At 37.9% G+C, this 19077-nt stretch overlaps 1 protein-coding gene across 1 annotated transcript; it reads right to left on the minus strand.

Annotated features, from left to right (window-relative positions):
- Positions 1 to 14165: 14165 nt before the first annotated feature.
- On the minus strand, positions 14166 to 14465 carry LOC110339716 (protein SREK1IP1-like). Its single transcript, XM_040742332.1, has one exon. The coding sequence runs from the start codon at positions 14463 to 14465 to the stop codon at positions 14166 to 14168; it is 300 nt and encodes a 99-aa protein (XP_040598266.1).
- Positions 14466 to 19077: the final 4612 nt, after the last annotated feature.

The following is a 19077-nucleotide window of genomic DNA, read 5'->3' on the forward strand; positions in this document are numbered from 1 at the left end:
TCTGATTTTGTTAATTAGCATGATATCTCTCAGTCTTTTGGTTAGTTTGGACAGAGATTTGTCTATTTTCATTTTCTCAAAGAACCAAGTCTTTGTTTCATTGATTCTTTGCAATGCTTTCCTGGTTTCTACTTAATTGATTTCAGGCCTCAATTTGTTTATTTCCTGGTGTCTGCTCCTCCTGGATGAGTTTGCTTCTTTTTGTTCTACAGCATTCAGCTGTGCTATTAATTCTCTTGTGTGACTGTTCTCCAGTTTCTCCATGTAGGCATTTAATTTTATGAACTTTCCTCTTCTCCCTGCTTTCAGAGTGTCCCATAAGTTTGGGTATATTGTGTCTTCATTCTCATTGAATTCCAGGAAGTCTTTAATTTCTTGTTTATTTCTTCCTTTACCCAGAGATGGTGCAATTGTGCATTGTTCATTTTCCATGATTTTGTAGGGTTTCCGCGATTTATGTTATTGTTGAATTATAATTTTAATGCATGGTGGTCTGATAAGATAAATGGGGTTATTCCATTGTTTTGTATCTGTGGATGTTTGCTATGTTTCCTATTATGTGTTCAATTTTACAGAAGGTTCCATGTGGCACCCAGAAAAAGTTATATCCCTTGTGTTTGGGTGGAATGTTGTATAGATGTCTGTTAAACCCTGTTGGGTCATAACGTCTATTAGTTCTTCGTTTCTTTGTTAAGTTTCTGTGTGGAGGTCCGGTCTAGTGGTGAGAGTGGGATGTTGAATTCTCCTACTACTAGTGTGTGAGATTTTATGTGCGATTTGAGCTTTAGTAATATTTTATTCATGAAAGTGGGTGCCTTTGCATTTGGGGGCATAGATGTTCAAAATTGAGACTTCATCTTGAAGGACTTTTTTTGATGAATATGAAATGTCCTTCTTCTTCTCTTTTGATTGATTTTAATTTTACGTCTAATTTTATAGATATTAGTGTTGCTACACCCAGTTGTTTCTTGGGTCCGTTTGATTGGAAAATCTTTTCCCAACCCTTTACTCTGAGGTAACATCTGTTTTTGACATTGAGATGTGTTTCACTATGAAGCAGAAGGATGGGTTCTGTCTTCATATCCATTCTGCTAGTCTGTGTCTTTTTATAGGCAAGTTGAGACCGCTGACATTGAGGGATATTAATGAGCATTGATTGATGTTTCCTGTTTGTGCTTGATTTATTGGTGGTGGAGTTTTTGTGTGTGGGTTCTCCTCCCTTTTTGTTTTGGTGTTTGGTCAAGTGGTATTATCTATTGCCTATGTTTTTTGAGTGTAGTTATCTTCGTTGGTTTTAAGTTTTCCTTCCAGCACTTTCTGTAGAGATGGATTCATGGATATGTATTGTTTATATCTGGCTTTTCCATGGAATATTTTGTTTTCTCCATCTATGGTAATTGAAAGCTTTGCTGGATATGGTAGTCGGGACTGGCATACTTTTTTCCCTTAGCGTTTGTAGGAAATCTGTACAGGATCTTCTGGCTTTCATCGTTTCCTTTGAGAAGTCAGGTGTAATTTGGATAGGTCTACCTTTATGTGTTACTTGGCCTTTTTCTTTAGCTACTCTTAATATTTACTCTTTATTCTGTAGGTTTGACATTTTGATTATTATGTGGTGAGGTGACTTCTTTTTCTGGTCCAGCCTATTTGGTGTTCTGTAGGATTCTTGCATTTTCATAGGCATATCATTCTTTAGGTTAGGGAAGTTTTCTTCTATGATTTTATTGAATATGTTTTCTGTGCCTTTGAGCTGTATTTCTTTGCCTTATTCTATACCTATTATTCTCAGGTTTGGCTTCTTCACGGTGTCCCATATTTCCTTGATATTTTCTGTTAGGGATTTGTTGGTTTTGATACTTTCTTTAGTTGATGACTATATATCCTCTGATGCACCTCCAACACCTGAGATTCTCTCTTCTATCTCTTGTATTCTATTGGTGATTCTTGCATCTGTAGTTCCTGATTATTTACCCAGCTTTTCTATTTCCAGCATCACCTCATTCTGTGTTTTCTTTATTGTTTCTATTTCAGCTTTCAATCCTTCAAATGTTTGAATAGTTTTCTTAACTTTTTTTGTTTTTTATTGGTACTCTTTAGATTCTTTGGGAAATTTGTTTATTTTCTGAAATTTTTGGTTTGCTTTTCCCCCTTTTTATTTGTTTTTTTATTCTATTTATTAAATAGATTTCCTTGTTTCCTCTTTGAGGGTCTCAATCACCTTCATAAAATAATTTTTAAGGTCTGTCACTTCTGGTTCATCTATGTAGTGCTTTTCAGGACTTGCTGGCATTGGATCTCTAGAATCTGGTGGAGTCATATTGGTCTTTTTATTGCTGAATGAGCTCTTATTCTGTCTTCTACCCATCTCTTCTTCTAGTGGGTGCAGGTAGAGTCTTTCTGTCTCCACTGGTCTCCTTCTTTCCTGAAGCTGAAGCTGGTGACACTGGAGTATGGAGTCTGTATAGCGGCTCCAGTGTCACCAGCTTCAGTGGAGTGGGTAGGTCCCAGCCTAAACCATTTTAAATGCCATTTTCCAAAATGTCTTAGAAAGGTTTGAAGAATATCTATTCATCTCAAATACATCTCTGTATATCTAGAAAACCTAAATCACCTAATTATACATTCTGTCCATTATAGTTGACTACATACAATCTGTATTTAACTCTGTATTACATATTTAATAGACCCTCAAGTTGACTGTACCTGAGTTTTGGAATTTTTCATGTTAAAGAAGAAGTGCAGAAGAATGGTATAAGGGCATGAATTACTGTTAAAGAAATGATATTAATTAACACAGGTATTTCATGTCACAATGCTTTTCCTAAAGGTAATATATGTTCCTTCACATGAAATATTCCCCTTGTGTCTGACACTAATCCATGTCTTCTTCATACAGTCATCTGTTGACAGACATGGACTTCATTTCCATAAGTTATTGTGGACAGGACTGCCATAAATATCAATGTGAAAATATTTGTGAGACATGTTCCCTTTAGGTAAATTCAGTGAGATTTTTTGTATGCATCCTTCTTGAATGGCAAATAGTATCTTATTATATTTGATAGGAGGGTGCAAATTCTCATAATTTATCAGATTTTAAATTTCCAGTCATTACCATCATTGTCACAACCATCTTCTGTTAGTCAATCAAACAATTTTGCCACAAAGCAGAGCAACTGCTTCAGGCCTGAAATCTACTTAGAGCATAGGTCCTGATGTTCCACCCAAAACATCTATATGAACCCAAGGAAAGGTTAAGGATGTCTTTTATCATAGAGAATTAGGATTTGGACCCCAACATACTTTTCCTAACCGTGGTGTCCTCCACATCATTCTCAATCTGGACTAGGTACTTATTTAAAGAAATTCTCTGCTCATGAATATGCAAATCATGTGTCTATGGAGATAAATTCACAGATTTCCCCACCCAACAATAGCATCTAATCAGTTTCTTCTCCATAGTCACTGAGCACACAGGTTCTCATCATGGAATGGAGCTGGATCATTCTCTTCTTTGTGTCTGTAACTTTAGGCAAGTGGATCCATGTTCAAAACTTAAGAAGGAAACATGGACTTAGGTGACAATGACACCCATTCCACCTTACTCTTCACAGGTGTCCATTCACATGTCCAGTTGCAGCAGTCTGACCCTCAGCTGGTGAAACCTGGATCCTCTGTGAAGTTGTCCTGAAAGACTTCAGGCTACACCTTCACTGATTACTATATTGATTGGGTCAAGCAGAAGCCTGGACGGGGCTTTGAATGGACTGGAGATTTTAATCCTTATAATGGTGATACTAGCTATGCACAGAACTTCAAGGGCAAGGCCACACTGACTGTACACAAATCCTCCAGCACAGCCTACATGGAGCTCATCAGCCTGACATCTGAGTACCCTGCAGTCTATTACTGTGAAAGATACACAGTGTTGCAACCACATCGTGAGTGTGTCAGAAACCCTGGATGAGCAGGAAGCTGAGATGATACAGAAGATCATCCAGGAGACTTCCTAAAAATAAGCAATCTGAGTGTCCCTGTGTCACTTCACACAGTCCTACCAACTTCTCAAAATTACTGTGACTTGTGCATCAATCATTCCTGATGTGTCCAGAAGACACACTTAGAGTCTTCCTCTACTTCTGGCTCTTAGAATCTATCCAGTTTTAAAATTGCAGATAGATCGATATCAATTGCCTTACCCACAACTTAAGAACAAATAGATCAAACACCTTAACATTAATCTAGCCTCACTGAATCCCTTAAAAGAGGAACTGGGAGGTATTCTTAAATGAATTGTTACAGGACACTGCTTCCTGAACATAACACCAGTAGCACAAACACTGAAATTGACAATTAATAATTAGTGCCTCCTGAAATTGAGAAGATTGTGTATGTCATAGGAAATAGTTAATAAAACAAAACTGCAGCCCAGAGAGTGGCAAAAAAAATCTTCACCAACCCTACATCTGACAGAGGGCTGATTTCCAAAATATACAATGAATTCAAGAATCAAGTCTCTAAAATACCAAACAATCCAATTGTATATTGGGGTTCAGAACTAAATACAGAATTTTCAATAGAAGAATCTAAAATTGCTGAAAGACACTTAAGAAACTGAACAACATTCTTAGCCATCAGGAAAATGCAACTCAAAACAACTTTGAGATACCATCTTACACTGGCAAGAATGGCTGAAACTAAAAAACAACAAAGACAGATTATGCTGAAGAGGATGTGGAGAAAGAGGAACACTCTTCCATTGCTGGTAGGAGTGCACACTTGTATAACCACTTTGGAAATCATTATGGCAGTTTATTAGGAAAGTCAGGATCAGTCTATCTCAAGAAACAGCAACTCCACTCTTGGTCATATACCCTAAGAATATGCATTCATGCAACATGGAAAGATGTTCAAACATGTTCATAGCAGCATTGTTTGTAATAGCCAGAACCTGGAACAAAGCTAGATGTACCTCAACCAAAAAATGGAGAAAATGTGCCACATTTACACAATGGAGTATTTCTCGGTGGAGATGGGGTAAAAAATAAAAGCCACAATGAAATGTTGAAATTCAAAGGCAAATGGATGGAAATGGAAGAAAACATCTTGAGTGAAGTAACTTAATTACAGAAAGACAAGCAGTGTAGTTACCAGCACATGACTTGACCAAATCAGACCAGTCAAATTTACAGCATGAGAGCTATGAAAATTCTAAGCAGATAAAAGTTACACTTGGTGAGCAGATCCAGGGCGACCAGCAGACCAGCTATTCAGGCAGGACCAGGTACAACGGGTCCTGAACCCGGGCCTGTGTTCCAGTGCCTGGGGATCACCTAGGAATCGCACAGAGCTTCCATTCCTGGCGGGATCCAAACACCCCAGACTCCAGGTCTTCTCTCGCACCAACGAGACAAGGAAACTAGCAGATCCGGGGAGATCAGGGGACCAGCTGTTCCATTGGGACCAAGTAAAACAAGCCCTGCATTTGGGCCTGTGTTCCAGTGCCCGGGGATTGCCTGAGAACTGCATGGAGCTTCCAATCCCAGCGGGAGCCAAACACCCCAGATTCCAGGTTTTCTCTCCTCCAATGAGACCAGGAAACTAGCAAATCCAGGGAGACCAGGGGACCAGCTGATCCTGCAGGACCAGGTACAACAGGCCCTGAATCCGGGCCTGTGTCCCAGTGCCTGGGGATTTCCTGGGAACTGCGCAGAGCTTCCAACCTTGGCAGGAGCCAACCACCCAAGATTCCAGGTCTTGTCTCCCACCAACGAGACAAGGAAACCAGCAGATCCAGGAAAGGGACCAGGGGACCAGGTGGGAGGCTAAGCACCCCAGATTCCTGGTCTTCTTATCCACACACAGGACCAGAATGAGGGCGAGGAATAGAAGAAGTACCAGATTATTGGACTTGATAGCACGCACCAGAAGAGAACTCTGGTCCCCTAACCACCAGACCAGGAAAGGGATCTTTCTGCACCCACTAGAAGAAGAGATGGGTAACAGACAATACAAAACACACTCAGCAAAAGAGAAACAAGTATGACACTGCTACATTCTAGAGACTCCACACCAGCAACATTCCAATGCAAATGAAGCAGAAGAGAATGACCTTAAAACCACTTTCATGAAAATGATAGAGGTTCTAAAAGAGGATATAGGAAAATCCCTCAAAGAAATGGAAGAAAAAACAAACCACAAAATACAAGAAATGGAAGAAAAACCAAACCAAAAAAGGCAGGAAATGGAAGAAGAAACAAAGCAAAAAATGCAAGAAATGGAAGAAGGAACAAAGCAAAAATACAAGAAATGGAAGAAGAAACAAAGCAAAAAATGCAAGAAATGGAAGAAGAAACAAACAAAAAATGCAGGAAATGTCAGAAAAAACAAACCAAAAAGTACAAGAACTGGAAGAAAAAGTGAACCAAAAAAATGCAAGAAATGGAAGATAGAACAAAACAAAAATTTCATAAAAGGCAACAAATGGATGACAAGATAAACCGAAAATTGCATGAAACAATGCAAACAGTGCAAGGGTTGAAAACTGAAATAGAGAGAATAAAAAAAAACACTATCTGAAGAAAGGCTGGAAATAGAAAAGCTAGGCAAATGATCAGGTACTACCGATACAAGCATTACCAACAGAATAGAAGAGAGGAAGAGAGAATCTCAGGTGTTGAAGATACACTAGGAGAAATGGATTCATCAACCAAAGAAAATCTTAAGTCCAACAAATCATTACCACAAAACATTCAGGAAATTTGGGACACCATGAAAAGACCAATCCTAAGAACAATAGGTATAGAAGAAGGAGAAGAAAACCACCTCAAAGGGGCAGAAAACATATTCAACAAAATCATAGAAGAAAACTTTCCCAACCATAAGAAAGACATGTGAATGAATGTACAAGAAGCTTACAGGACAACAAATAGAGTGGAACACAAAAAAGTCACCTTGCCACATAATAATCAAGACCCCAAATATACAGAATAAAGAAAGAATATTAAGAGAAGTTAATGAAAAATGCCACATAACATGTAAAGGCAAACATGTCAGAATTATACCTGACTTCTCCATGGAAACTCTGAAAGCCAGAAGGTCCTGGATAGATATTCTACCAACCCTAAGAGACCATGGATGGCAGCCCAGACTGCTATACCCGGCAAAGCTCTCAATCACTATAGATGGAGTAAACAAGGTATTCCATGACAAAACTAGATTCAAGCAATACGTATCCACTAACCCAGCCCTACAGAAAGTTTTGGAAGGAAAAATCCAACCCAAAGAAGTTAACTACAACCAAATACAAAGGCATCCACATTCGTAAAAGAAACATTACTAAAACTTAAATAACATGTAAAGCCACACACACACATATAGTGGGAGATTTCAACACACCACTCTCACCACTAGACAGGAATACCAGACAGAAATTCAACAAAGAAGCAAAGGGTCTAATAGAAGTAATGACCCAACTGGGATTAACAGTCATCTATAGAACATTTAAGGTAGTCTCTCCACTATTGTTTAATTTTCCAGTTGGTGTCGTCCTTGTAGTTTTGCTAGAGATCTTACTGGTTACACATCTATCCTCAAATCTGTAATGATTTGCTCTGTTATGGTATTTCGCAACCTGTTCTCCCTATTTTTCCCCCAACTTAACGTTCTTCTCCAACATGAACTCCTCTCTCCCCCTGTTCTCCCCATCTCTTTTTCCCAATTCCTACTTCCCTCCCCCTGATATCAACCTTCTCAGGAGATCTTGCCTCATTTCCCTTCTCTAGGGTACCATTCTTGTCTCTTTAAGGCTCTTTCGTGTTTCCCAGACTCTCTGGCAGTGTTATTGTAGGCTGGCACTACCCTGATCATTCATGTCTAAAATCCATATTTGAATGAGTACATAGCATGTTTGTCTTTTTGTGGCTGTGTTACCTCATTCAGGATGTTTTCTTCTGCTGCAATCCATTTGCCTAAAAATTCAAGAGTCCATTGGTTTTTCCCCACTGAATAGTACTCCATTGTGTAAATGTACCACATTTTTCTCTATAAACACTTCAGTTGATGGGCATCTAGGTTCCTTCCAGGTTCTGGCTATTACAAATAATGTTGCTAAGAACATAGTAGAACAGATGTCCTTGTTGTATGAATGTGGATCTTTTGGATATATGCCTAAGAGTGGAATTGCTATGTCTTTAGTAGACTGATTTCCATTTTCCTGAGGAATCTTCATAGTAATTTCCAAAGTGGCTGTACAAGTTTGCGCTCCCAACAGCAGTGCCTACAACACTGATTGGAAATATATTAAACAGACTCTAAAGTCGACTATATCTGATTTCTGGAATTTTGATTGTTATGAAGTAGTTCATAGAAATAACTTGCATGCGTGAGTTACTCTGATACACATATATAGTGTATCCTAAGAGAGAGATGCATTGTAACCCAGTAAAGGGTTATGGGAGGACATCTCTTAATTGGATTGGGAGCCAATGGGGGCATGAGGAGAGAGAGATGGGAGAAAGAGAGGAAGAGAGGAGGACATGACAGAACAGGAAGTTTGAGCCAGGACAAGAAGAGAGGAGAGAAGGATGAGAGATATAATAGAGGGAGCCTTTATAAGTTGGAGGAGAGACCTAGCATTAGTGAGATCTTCACAAATCTACAGAAATGACACAATATGGCATTAAGACTACATAAAATATCCTTCCTGATAACGAGATTTATGACTACCTTAAAAGTCATCCTAGCAACCTCATCCCTTGACTGACAGATGTGGATAGCTAAAAATCAAACTGAACACCTAGAATCCTGTTGCAAAGAGGAGTGATGAGCAAAGGAATCATGACCAGGTTGCTAAAAGCCACAGAGGCAGCTGATCTAAACTAAGAGGGCCCAGAATGATAACTGAGACCAGCGTGGGACTGATCCAGACACCCCATCCCACCCGGAAACTAGATGTCAGTGAAGAGGTATTGGCAAATTATGGGACCTTGGAGAGTAGATCAGTATTTATTCCTGGCATACAATTGGACTTTGGTAGTTCATTCCACATAGAAGGATGCTCTCTCATCCTGGACTCCTTGGGAGGACATAGGCCCTGATGGGATTATATAACATATTCGGAAAATCCCTAATGGAAGGCCTTACCCTACCTGAGAAGGGGAATAGAGATGAAGTGGGATGGGGTGATTGGGTGGAATAGGGCATGGGGTAGTAGGGGAGGGAAAGGGAACTGAGAGTAATATGTGTAAAAATGTTAAATAAAAAGGAAAATAAATAATTCAAAGTCACGAAGAGACAAGTCTCATTTTTCTTCTCATCAACAAATGCTTTACATTACTTTTCTTTGATGTGAGTCACAAGACAACACATGGATCAGGGAAGAGAGAAGAGAGAAATCTTCCCAAACTCCATCTATTATTGGGATCTATGTAAAGAGAAGCCTTCCTGCCAACCTAGTTCCAGAGCCACATCAGTCCCAAATAACACACAGGAGGCTATATTAATGATGAAGCTGTTGGTCTTGCTTGTTTCTTACTGGCTAGCTCTGACTTAAGTATTTACCCCATAATTGTTAATCTAAGTATTTCTTTTACCGGAGAAATTTCCAGGCTTCCTACCCCATGCCGGTTACATCTCGAATTCCTGTGTTTCTCCTACCCAGAGTCCTCTTGGACTCCTAGTCCCACCTATCTTGCTTCCCTATTGACCAAAAGTGCTTTATTGACATATACACAGGACTACACCCATCCTCTCCTCTTTTCTGTCTAAACAAAAAGAAAGTTCTTAACTTTAACATAGTCAAATTATATATAACAGAACAGTTATCAAGTAAGAACACAGTTACAATATTTTGTCCATCAACATTTAGAAAGATTTAAAGAAAATATCATCTATCCGATCCTTGTGAGTCCAAAGTTGTATATGAGGCTTATCTTTTATCATAACTAAGTAAAACTACAACTATCTGTCTTCAACTCCATCAAAGACCACAGAAGGATAATATATAAACACTAGGATTGACAGAGACATCTTGCTGCCTGGACAGTCACCTGAAGTTTCTCTGTAATGTTGGGGCATCCATCTTCAGTCCATAGGCCACAGTGTGTCCATAGACTTCTCAGCAAAGCAGGAAATTTCAAACTGTCCATCTGCACTGACAGTATGTCAGGAATTTTTCTGTGTCCTGCAGAAAGTCTCATAGACTCTTCCATGAAGCAGGAGCCCTGTAGGACTGTTTCAGTTCAGCAGTTACTTTCCTGTGGGTCCTGCATGTCCAGTTTATACAACAACAGTCAAGCAGTCAAGGCAAGAGCAGTTTCTTGCCCAAAATAGCTAATCTTGCCATGTTGAAAGCAAATTCTATAACGAGTTTCTTCGATGCCCATCTTCCTCTCAGACATAATTGGTGCTGCCAGGAGCAGATATTTCTCATTATCAAAATGGCATTTTAAATGCCATTTTCTGAAGGTCTTTGAAAGGTTTAAAGACTGTCTATCTATCTGTCTAAAATACATCTCTATATATCTAGAAAACCTAACTTACCTAACTATAAATTCTGACTATTATAAGTAATATCTGTAGACTGTACTTAATTATGCATTACATTTTAAAAGAACAGTATAAACACAATATTTAATCAAGAGGAGAAATATACATATCACAAAATTGACCTTGAATTTGTATCAATAAATGAAAAACCATACCAATACAAAGTACTAATTTCCATACCATAATCCCCTTTTCCTTTAAAAAGAGATTGGTTGGGATCATTAACCAATTATAAACAATCCCATTAAAATGAAAACAAAGATTTATAAGCAAGATGGGAATTTGGACATCGCTCATTCCAAACTGCTTAGTGCTTGAAGGGGGCGCTGTTCATACTATGGGGATCATGACAAAACTGAGAAAACTGTATAAGTCCTTATTTTGGGGTCTGTAAAGCTCCATCATCTTAGCTGGTTTAGATGTTGAATCACTTGGGCCATTGTTTCCAGGGATCTTGGTTCATCAAACCACAGAAGCCTGGAAGGAATCCTCAGCTTTTCATTTTCTGTAGAAACATAAACTAAAACTACTTTTCCAAAGTAACATATCCTTATACTTATATTTTGAAGTCAAGGCATTTCAAAAGATATAAGTTGAATTAACTAATTCAGCAGCATTTATAATCAAGTGTACTTTAGTAGTTGTTCTTTCCTTAGCAATCAAAAAACTGAAAAACACAATACTATATAGTATCCAGAGTTTCTGTGTATTTTCCATCTTTATGTGGCTTATTTATTTATCCATTATTACTTTATTTTTTACATTTATTTCTTTCTTTATTTCTCTGAGACAGAGTTTCTCTTTGGAAATCCATCTGCCTCTGCCTCTGGAGCAATTCCTACCGGCATGTGTCACAACAGCCGGCTTCTCTATTTACCAGTATATGCCGTTTTTCTTCTCTTTCTCAATCCTATGTATATTTTTAAACACACTGTAAACATTTAGAGGTTTTTCTTCATCCAAGTCTGACTTTACTGTAGATATTTATGGTTTTCTGGCCACGTGTCTTATCTGTTAAAACCATGGCTGCTTAAACTGCAGTTTTTCCAAGATTGTGGTGTAAGTGTGACTCTAGCTCATGCTCAGTCTATACTGACATCTAGCAATAGCTGCCGGCTTAGAGCTGTGGTCACTGCCACTTCCAGCTGTACAAAAAACTTTTCAATCTTTAGAAGAGCCTCTTAAAAAAAACCTTATTGTTTTTTTTTTAATTTTTAGTCAGGAAGACTACCTTAAGCGAGTCACGTGAGTTTCTGCTTGTCGGTAGCAAAACAGAGCCCACCTAAGAAAAATGCTGCTACGAAAAAGCCCATGCTTTTCTCCATTCTTTTGTTTCTAAAATTCCTTTAAAGCTTTTGCTATATTACGTGGAAATTCAATCCTGCTCCTGACAACCATTATGTAAAGAGAAGCCTTCCTGCCAGCCTGGTCCCAAATAACACACAGGGGTATATATTAATTATGAAGCTGTTGGCCTTGCTTGTTTCTTACTGGCTAGTTCTGACTTAAGTTTTAACCCCATAATTTTTTATCTAAGTATTCCTCTTACCAGAAAAATTTCCGGTCCTCCTACCCCATGCCGGTTACATCTTGACTTCCCGTGTTTCTCCTACCCAGAGTCCTCCTGGACTCCTAATCCCACCTATTTGACTTCTTTGACTGATTCCTAACCAGAATTATCTGTGTATGCAGGTGTCCAGTATGACGTACAGATAGTGGAATCTGGTGGTGTCCTGGTCACCTGGGGGTCCCTGATAGTCTCCTTTGTGTACTCTAGATGCAACTTCAGCAGTTATAACCTACACTGGCTCCAGGGAAGGGGATGGAGTGGGTTCCATACATTAGCTATGACAGTGGTACTTACATCAAATATACAGATGCCATGAAGAGCCTATTTACCATCTCCAGAGACAATGCCAAGAACACTGTGTAGCTGCAAATGAACAACCTCAACTCTGAGGACACAGCCGTGTATTACTGTAACAGAGACACCATGAGTGAATGGTACTGTGAGCTCAGAAACAAACCTCCCTGCAATGTTGCCCTGGACCAGCAGGGAGCACAGAGATCACTCTCAGAACTGGGCCAGACAATTGTTTGTTCAAAAGGCAAACAGGGCTGGAGTCTATCTCAGGGCTGCTTCTCAATTTCGCATTCAGGGATTCTTTTTCCAGGTGTAGAGTGTAGTAATTCTTAAAATGTCCAAATGTTAATGCAATTTTCTGTTTTCTTTTGTTATGTGTTGTGATTTTTATTATTGTGTTTCTCTCTCCCTCCCTCCTTCTCTCCATGTATTCTTCCCTACTCCCTTTATTCCCTCCCCCCCTCTCTTACTCCCTCCTGTCTGTGTTTTTTCATATTTCTGTCCATGTTGACATGAGATGATTTTCTCTATAAACCTAAAAAGTACATTTTGAATCAGAATCTATCACTGGGTCTGGATATCACTGACTGACTAGACAGATTGACTGGAATTCCCCATTAATGGCACTGTTTCCACTTTACAGAAATGGGACTCTTTGAGAATGTGTTTTAGTGTTCTAACCTGTAATTTCATTTCTACCAATGGAAATCCTCTAAAGGACTCTCTCCATTGTCATGTTCTAATAAATTTCCTTTTGTTCACTCACTAGAACCAATGTTTTCATTTAGTTTGTGGGTGGTTAGTTGTTAAGTATAAATTTAGTAGAGCATTGGAATTATGACTCAATAGTAATTCAACTATTTTTTAAATAAAAATCAGCTTTAATGATGATTTTGCTCTTTCCACATAAAAGTTCTGTTTGAGGCATCACTGTAAGACATGCCAATGTGGCACATGTGTTAACCAACCCAGGATTGATCATGATAATACTGACCAGCACAGAATCTCCCTATCAGACTTTCTAGTAAGCTAAGTGAGTTCCTTTTAAAAAGGGGATATTTTAATTTTCATAAAACGGGAGACAAGTGCTAGAAGCATGCATTTCATAAAACAATGACACTTGTTATAAATACCTACATTATCTTCCTATAGATCCCATTCATTTAAAAACTCTAGATAAATAAAGCAGTTCTATCTTCAGTGATATTATTTAAAAAGCCTCAAGAGTTAAAACAATAGTGAAGAACTTCACTATCTTTATACATTACACAGTAGATAAAGCTATTAAACTCCTCACTATCAAGAACAAATCAATACCACCAACCTAGCTACATCAGTGGAAGGCAGACATCACTCAGTAGATGCAATGTAGATTACTTGGAAATATACATGGCAGTGAAGTCATGTGATATTTAACTCATGAAGTGACAATGCTAGCCTAACACACAGAAACACAAATACAAATATCTATACTTGAATTATAGCTGTCGAGTAAAAAGATGGATTTAATACAGATGAGCAGAGAGACAAGGGTCACAAAATGTGAGAATATCTTTATGGAAGAGGCTGGTATTCGCTGTGAAGCATAATTATATAGTAATTCCAATGAAGGTACAATAATTAAAAATAATGAATTCTTCAATTTCCTGAGTTAGGCCAAAGATGCGGATAATTTTTGTTGAATTCAGAATGGTTAAGGGAAGAACACTTTTCCTTTTTTCTCTTCTTTTTTCTTTTTGTGATGTTTCCTTTTTTAAATTTGTTCATTTCTTTTTCTTGTATTTTTTCTGATACTTTTGTTCCTTTGATTTGAAGAGTCCTCTTTGGTGGAGCTGAAGTAAGACCTTTTCCACTTTTTCTTCAATTTAAGTTTCTCCCTGGTTGTTTCCTTTTGCTTCCCCTTTTCTACATTTATTCTTTTTTCCTGCAGAGCCTTCAATTTCTTCATTTCTTCATTTTCTTCATCGCAGTCCACACTATTTGTGCTGCTGACATCCAACACGATGTCTCTTTTGGGGTCTACCCAGAGAAAATTGTGGCACTCAAAATTCATATGGCCAGGTTAGCCACATTTTTTGCACTCTGCTAGGATATTTTACTTGTTGCAACCTGGGACTTCCATGATCAGGAGAATAGAGTCGTAGGCTTTGGAGATCGAGTTAGGTTCAGGTCCATTGAGAGGACAACACACTATCAGAGAGAACTCTCCCACCTGGTGCCCTCAACTATAGCCAATTCAACTATGTTTCTCAGGTGATAGAGAAACCACACCTTCCCTTAATTAGTGGTACTTTCTGTAAAATCCTTGGAAACTGAAATAACCATCGTTTCCTTCTTCTAAGCAGGTTCCACAGAAGAGACAAATTGGGTCAAGTTTGTACCAAATTTAAATCTTCTGTTTAGACAAAAAGGGGAATTGTAAGGATGAGCCCCACAAAAGTAATTCTCTGGGGGTGGGAATTAGGAAATTTAAGATAAAAGGAAGTGAAAGAGAAACAAATCTCTCTGCTTCTCCTTCTTCCTCTGGAAGATGGACATGCTTCTGACCCTCCTGCCTTTTATGTGTAAGTCCTTATTCTGGTAAAATAAATATATTATATTTCCTATTGCATTGACAAACATCTTTACATTGAGTTCTGTATTCACTTGCTGCTGCCTGTTTCTTCAGGTATAGAACTCTAATTCCAACTCCAGCACCATTTCTGCCATGTGTCCCACCATGATGTTGAAACCTCTGGTGTAAAATACAGCACCAGTTAAATATCTTCTAATATTTGCCCTGGACATAGCGTCTCTACACAGCAATAAAACCCCAAGACACACGTTATTAGTCCTATATAATTATTTTTCACAAAATTCATACATTGTGGAAATATTTGTACACAGTAGTTGGGAATATGTTCTGAGATTATGCATTATTTTCTGGTCTCATATTTTCTGCCTTGCCAGGCCCAGGATCCTGCCCTACCATCTCACACCTTGAGAGAACAAGGATCTGCATTGATAGAGCATCATCTCTAAGAGCTCATTATTTGTCACATTGGTTCTGTAGAGCATCTGATTTTTGGATAAATACCATGGTACTTGATAATATCAAGGATTTATATTATTGAGAATTATTTATCTTTGAAACAAAACTTTATATGTTCCTCTATATGAGATTTCCTCCAACTTGCTCCAAGAACTATGTAAACTGAATTGGCATTTTAATAGCTGTGTCATTTATTGAAGGCTTATCAAGGAGAACAGTCATAATTCTTCAATGTATATTCATCAGAAAAGGGGATCAAGTGTAGTCACTTGTGCATGCTACACAATTGAACTAAGTCCTCAAAGGTGCTTTTAGATTTTAATATTTCTTCTGAAAATTAATTCAGCTTGATATTAGTTGTCCCTTAATTTGGAAAATAATGTTGTTTTATTTTTATGGTGTAGGCAGAGTTGGAGACACGGTTAAAGCACAAGAAAACATTGAAATGTAATCACATACACATGATTAGCAAAATTATGTTATGAACACTGTTACTGCTAACTCATCCATTTAACATCTCCATTGTGTATTAATAACTGCCTCCTCTAATGTGTCAACATTATCACAAATGATATAGCAGGAAGAAATGGAAATTTGGCTTGTGTCTGCTAATGAAAGCCAGCCCAGACCTGACCCTGTAGCTCTAGCAGAGGAGCCCAGTCCTGAGTTCCTTGGTATTCCAATTCAATGATCATCACTGAACACAGACAACCCACCATGAAGTTGGGGCTGAACTGTATTTTCCTTGAATCTCTATTAAAAGGTCGCTTATGGGAACAAGAGATGCTGAGTATGTTGGAGCATAACTAAGAAGTGGGTATGAGTAGGAGGCACAGTAGATGTGGGTAACTTTTTTCTGACTTGAACTCTACTTTTAAAGGTGTCCAGGGTGAGGTGCAGCTGGTGAATCTGGATGAGGCATGGGACAGCCTAGGGGTTCCTAAAACTTACCTGTACAGCCTCTGGACTCACCTTCAGTGATTTCTGCATGAACTGGAGCCACCAACCACCAGGGAAGGGGCTGGAGTGGATTGCAGTGAGTAGAACCAAAGATAATTACTCAGCATAGCACAGTGCATCTGTGAAGGGCCGGTTCACCATCTCCAGAGATAATTCCAAAAGTATCCTCTACATGCAAGTGAATAGCCTGAAATCTGAGGACACAGCCATTTATTACTGTGCAAAGTTATACACAGTGAGGTGATTTCAGTGACAGCCCAGAAACAAATCTCCTTGCAGGTGTACTCAGAACCAACAGGGGGCGATCAATGACACATAAAATGGCTGGAGGCAATTTTCTCCATACTCCAGTTACTATCAGACAACTACTATGTTGTCTGAACATAAAATGCTGTATCTAACAGAGTGGGCTCTGTGTAGGAAAGTGGCAACTTTACAAAATTGATGGATTATGAGACACTCTAACACGTGTATTTTTTGTTAGGCAAGAGGGAAATTCTGAAGAATGTAAAATAGTAAAATCACCAATATGTTTCCTTTCATATTTTGTGTTGCATTTAGACATAATTATCTGTAAATTGTTGACAAGTATTTCAATATGCTCAACTTCCACAATAAATTGTACTTACATGTTTTTATAATAAATATATTACAATTTTAATCTAAACCAAGAATTTGGGACTTGGAAAATTATTGAAGCAAAACTCTTCTCATATTTGAGATTTATTTGTGTGATATTAAGCTATAACCTTAAACAAATTTTAGATGGAAGTTTATCTATAATGTTTATGGTATTCATGAAAGAAAATTCCGTAAAATTTGATAAAAATCCATTTTGTGTTTTACATATTGAATTAAAATTGATTTTATCGTTCAATTTTATGAAGGCCTTTCTAACCTAAATGTTAACAAAATATAGAACTTTGTCACATTTCAATAACTTAATGTTCATTTAAAAAGAATCTGTGGTACTTTAGTAGTTTTAAATCATGGCATTTCTACATGATTTCTGCCTCCTATTATACAGAGTTTCCATTTTTGACTGTTCATCCCATGTTGTCTCAAGCTCTGCACATTTTCATTCCTGAGTTGCTCTGGTTATTACCATCTTATAAAGGAGAGAGATTCTCTGAAGAGAGACAAATAAATGACCAATCTATGAATATAGCTGAACATCATTGGGAGTACATTTGGCTGTTCTTGTAGAATAACAGTAGTATTTGGCTTTGTCATAGGTCCCTCACAAATTTATTCTCAAGTTCTTGGCAATAAGAACAGTGTATTCCTTCTGATGGAGTGGTCACTAAAGGCAATCAAACAGTGGTTCGTTTTTCCATATGCTTTGTGCCAGTATTGCAATAGTGGATGATCTGCGTTGGTATATCACATGGTTTTAGATGCGTTGGCTTTTACCTTTCTACTCTGGTAGCATGCATAATGACTTCTAGGTCTGTGAACACTAGCCAGTAGGAATGAAGTCTCTAGGTAAACACTGGCTCAACTTGTCCATGTTCAATGAGTTGTGTAGGCATTATCTTCATCAATAGTGTCTTATTGTCAGTTTGCAGAAAACAAGTAATAATACACTTAGCAGTAGACTAGGTTGTTTGTAGTTTCATAGCATTTCCTTGATGAATAAATCAATTGCATGTACTTATTCCCAGATTTGAAGGCTTCATTGGATTATGAGAGATGTCCAGCTGAGGCTCCATCTACCCTGTTGTGTGGAATTCTGTTGAGTTTGCCTTCATATATGTAGATAATTTATGCACCTTTGATTTCATTACATTTCCATATGAACCCTCAATAGGTCCTTAGTTTTAATTTTCCCCCACGTATACCCTCTATTATCCCCTTTTCTAACCCTCTCCACATTTGGTCTTTCTATCCTATTGTACCCCTCCTATTCTTAACCTTGTATTCTATTTCCCCTTTCTAGGTAGTTAAGTCTTGCTTCACTAGTCTTTTACTCTACACTTAACATCTGTGGTTGCATAGAATATAGAATGGTCTCCTACCCTGTAACAGAAAATATCCTTACACAATTGAATATATTCCATATTTAGTTTTATGTCTGGGTTACCTCCCTAGTGATGATTTCCCCCTAGATCCATTCATCTACAAGCAAATGTTTTACTTTTTAAATTTTGAGTAGTATTATGTTGTGATAATAGACCATATTTTCCTTATCTGTCATCCACTGAGGCACAACTAGGCAGCATTATGTTTTAGCAAGTCTCACCAACATAGGATGTAAAGTCTTTTACATACGTAATCAAACTGTAACTTAATTGAAATCTATTTACCCCTTCCAAATGTTGCTTTACACTGATTTCCATAATGGCTACACAAGTTTGCATCCTCACCTGAAATGAACAAATGTTCTTCTTACTCAACATCGCTGTCATAATAAAATGTCATTTGTTTTATTTATCTTGGAGTTTCTGAATAGTGGAAGTAGTTTTGACTTTCCTTTCCCTCAGGGTTGTGGATATCATACATTTCTTTAGGTGCTTTTCAACCATTTGAGTTTCCTCTAGAGAATTCTCTTTTAATCTGAAGACCAGTTTTAATTGAGTAATTTGTTTTCTTGATATCCTATTTGTGGGTTTTAGAAATAATTTAGATATTATTCCTGTATTGGCTGAGCAGTTGGTAAAAATCATTTTCCAGT

Source organism: Mesocricetus auratus, unplaced genomic scaffold (assembly GCF_017639785.1).
Source record: "Mesocricetus auratus isolate SY011 unplaced genomic scaffold, BCM_Maur_2.0 Super-Scaffold_15014, whole genome shotgun sequence".
In the NCBI taxonomy this organism is placed as follows: Eukaryota; Metazoa; Chordata; class Mammalia; order Rodentia; family Cricetidae; genus Mesocricetus; species Mesocricetus auratus.

Bases quoted from the DNA above. Each gene is read 5' to 3' on its own strand.
- LOC110339716 (XM_040742332.1), bottom strand. From the start codon at position 14,465: ATGAATTTTGAGTGCCACAATTTTCTCTGGGTAGACCCCAAAAGAGAC.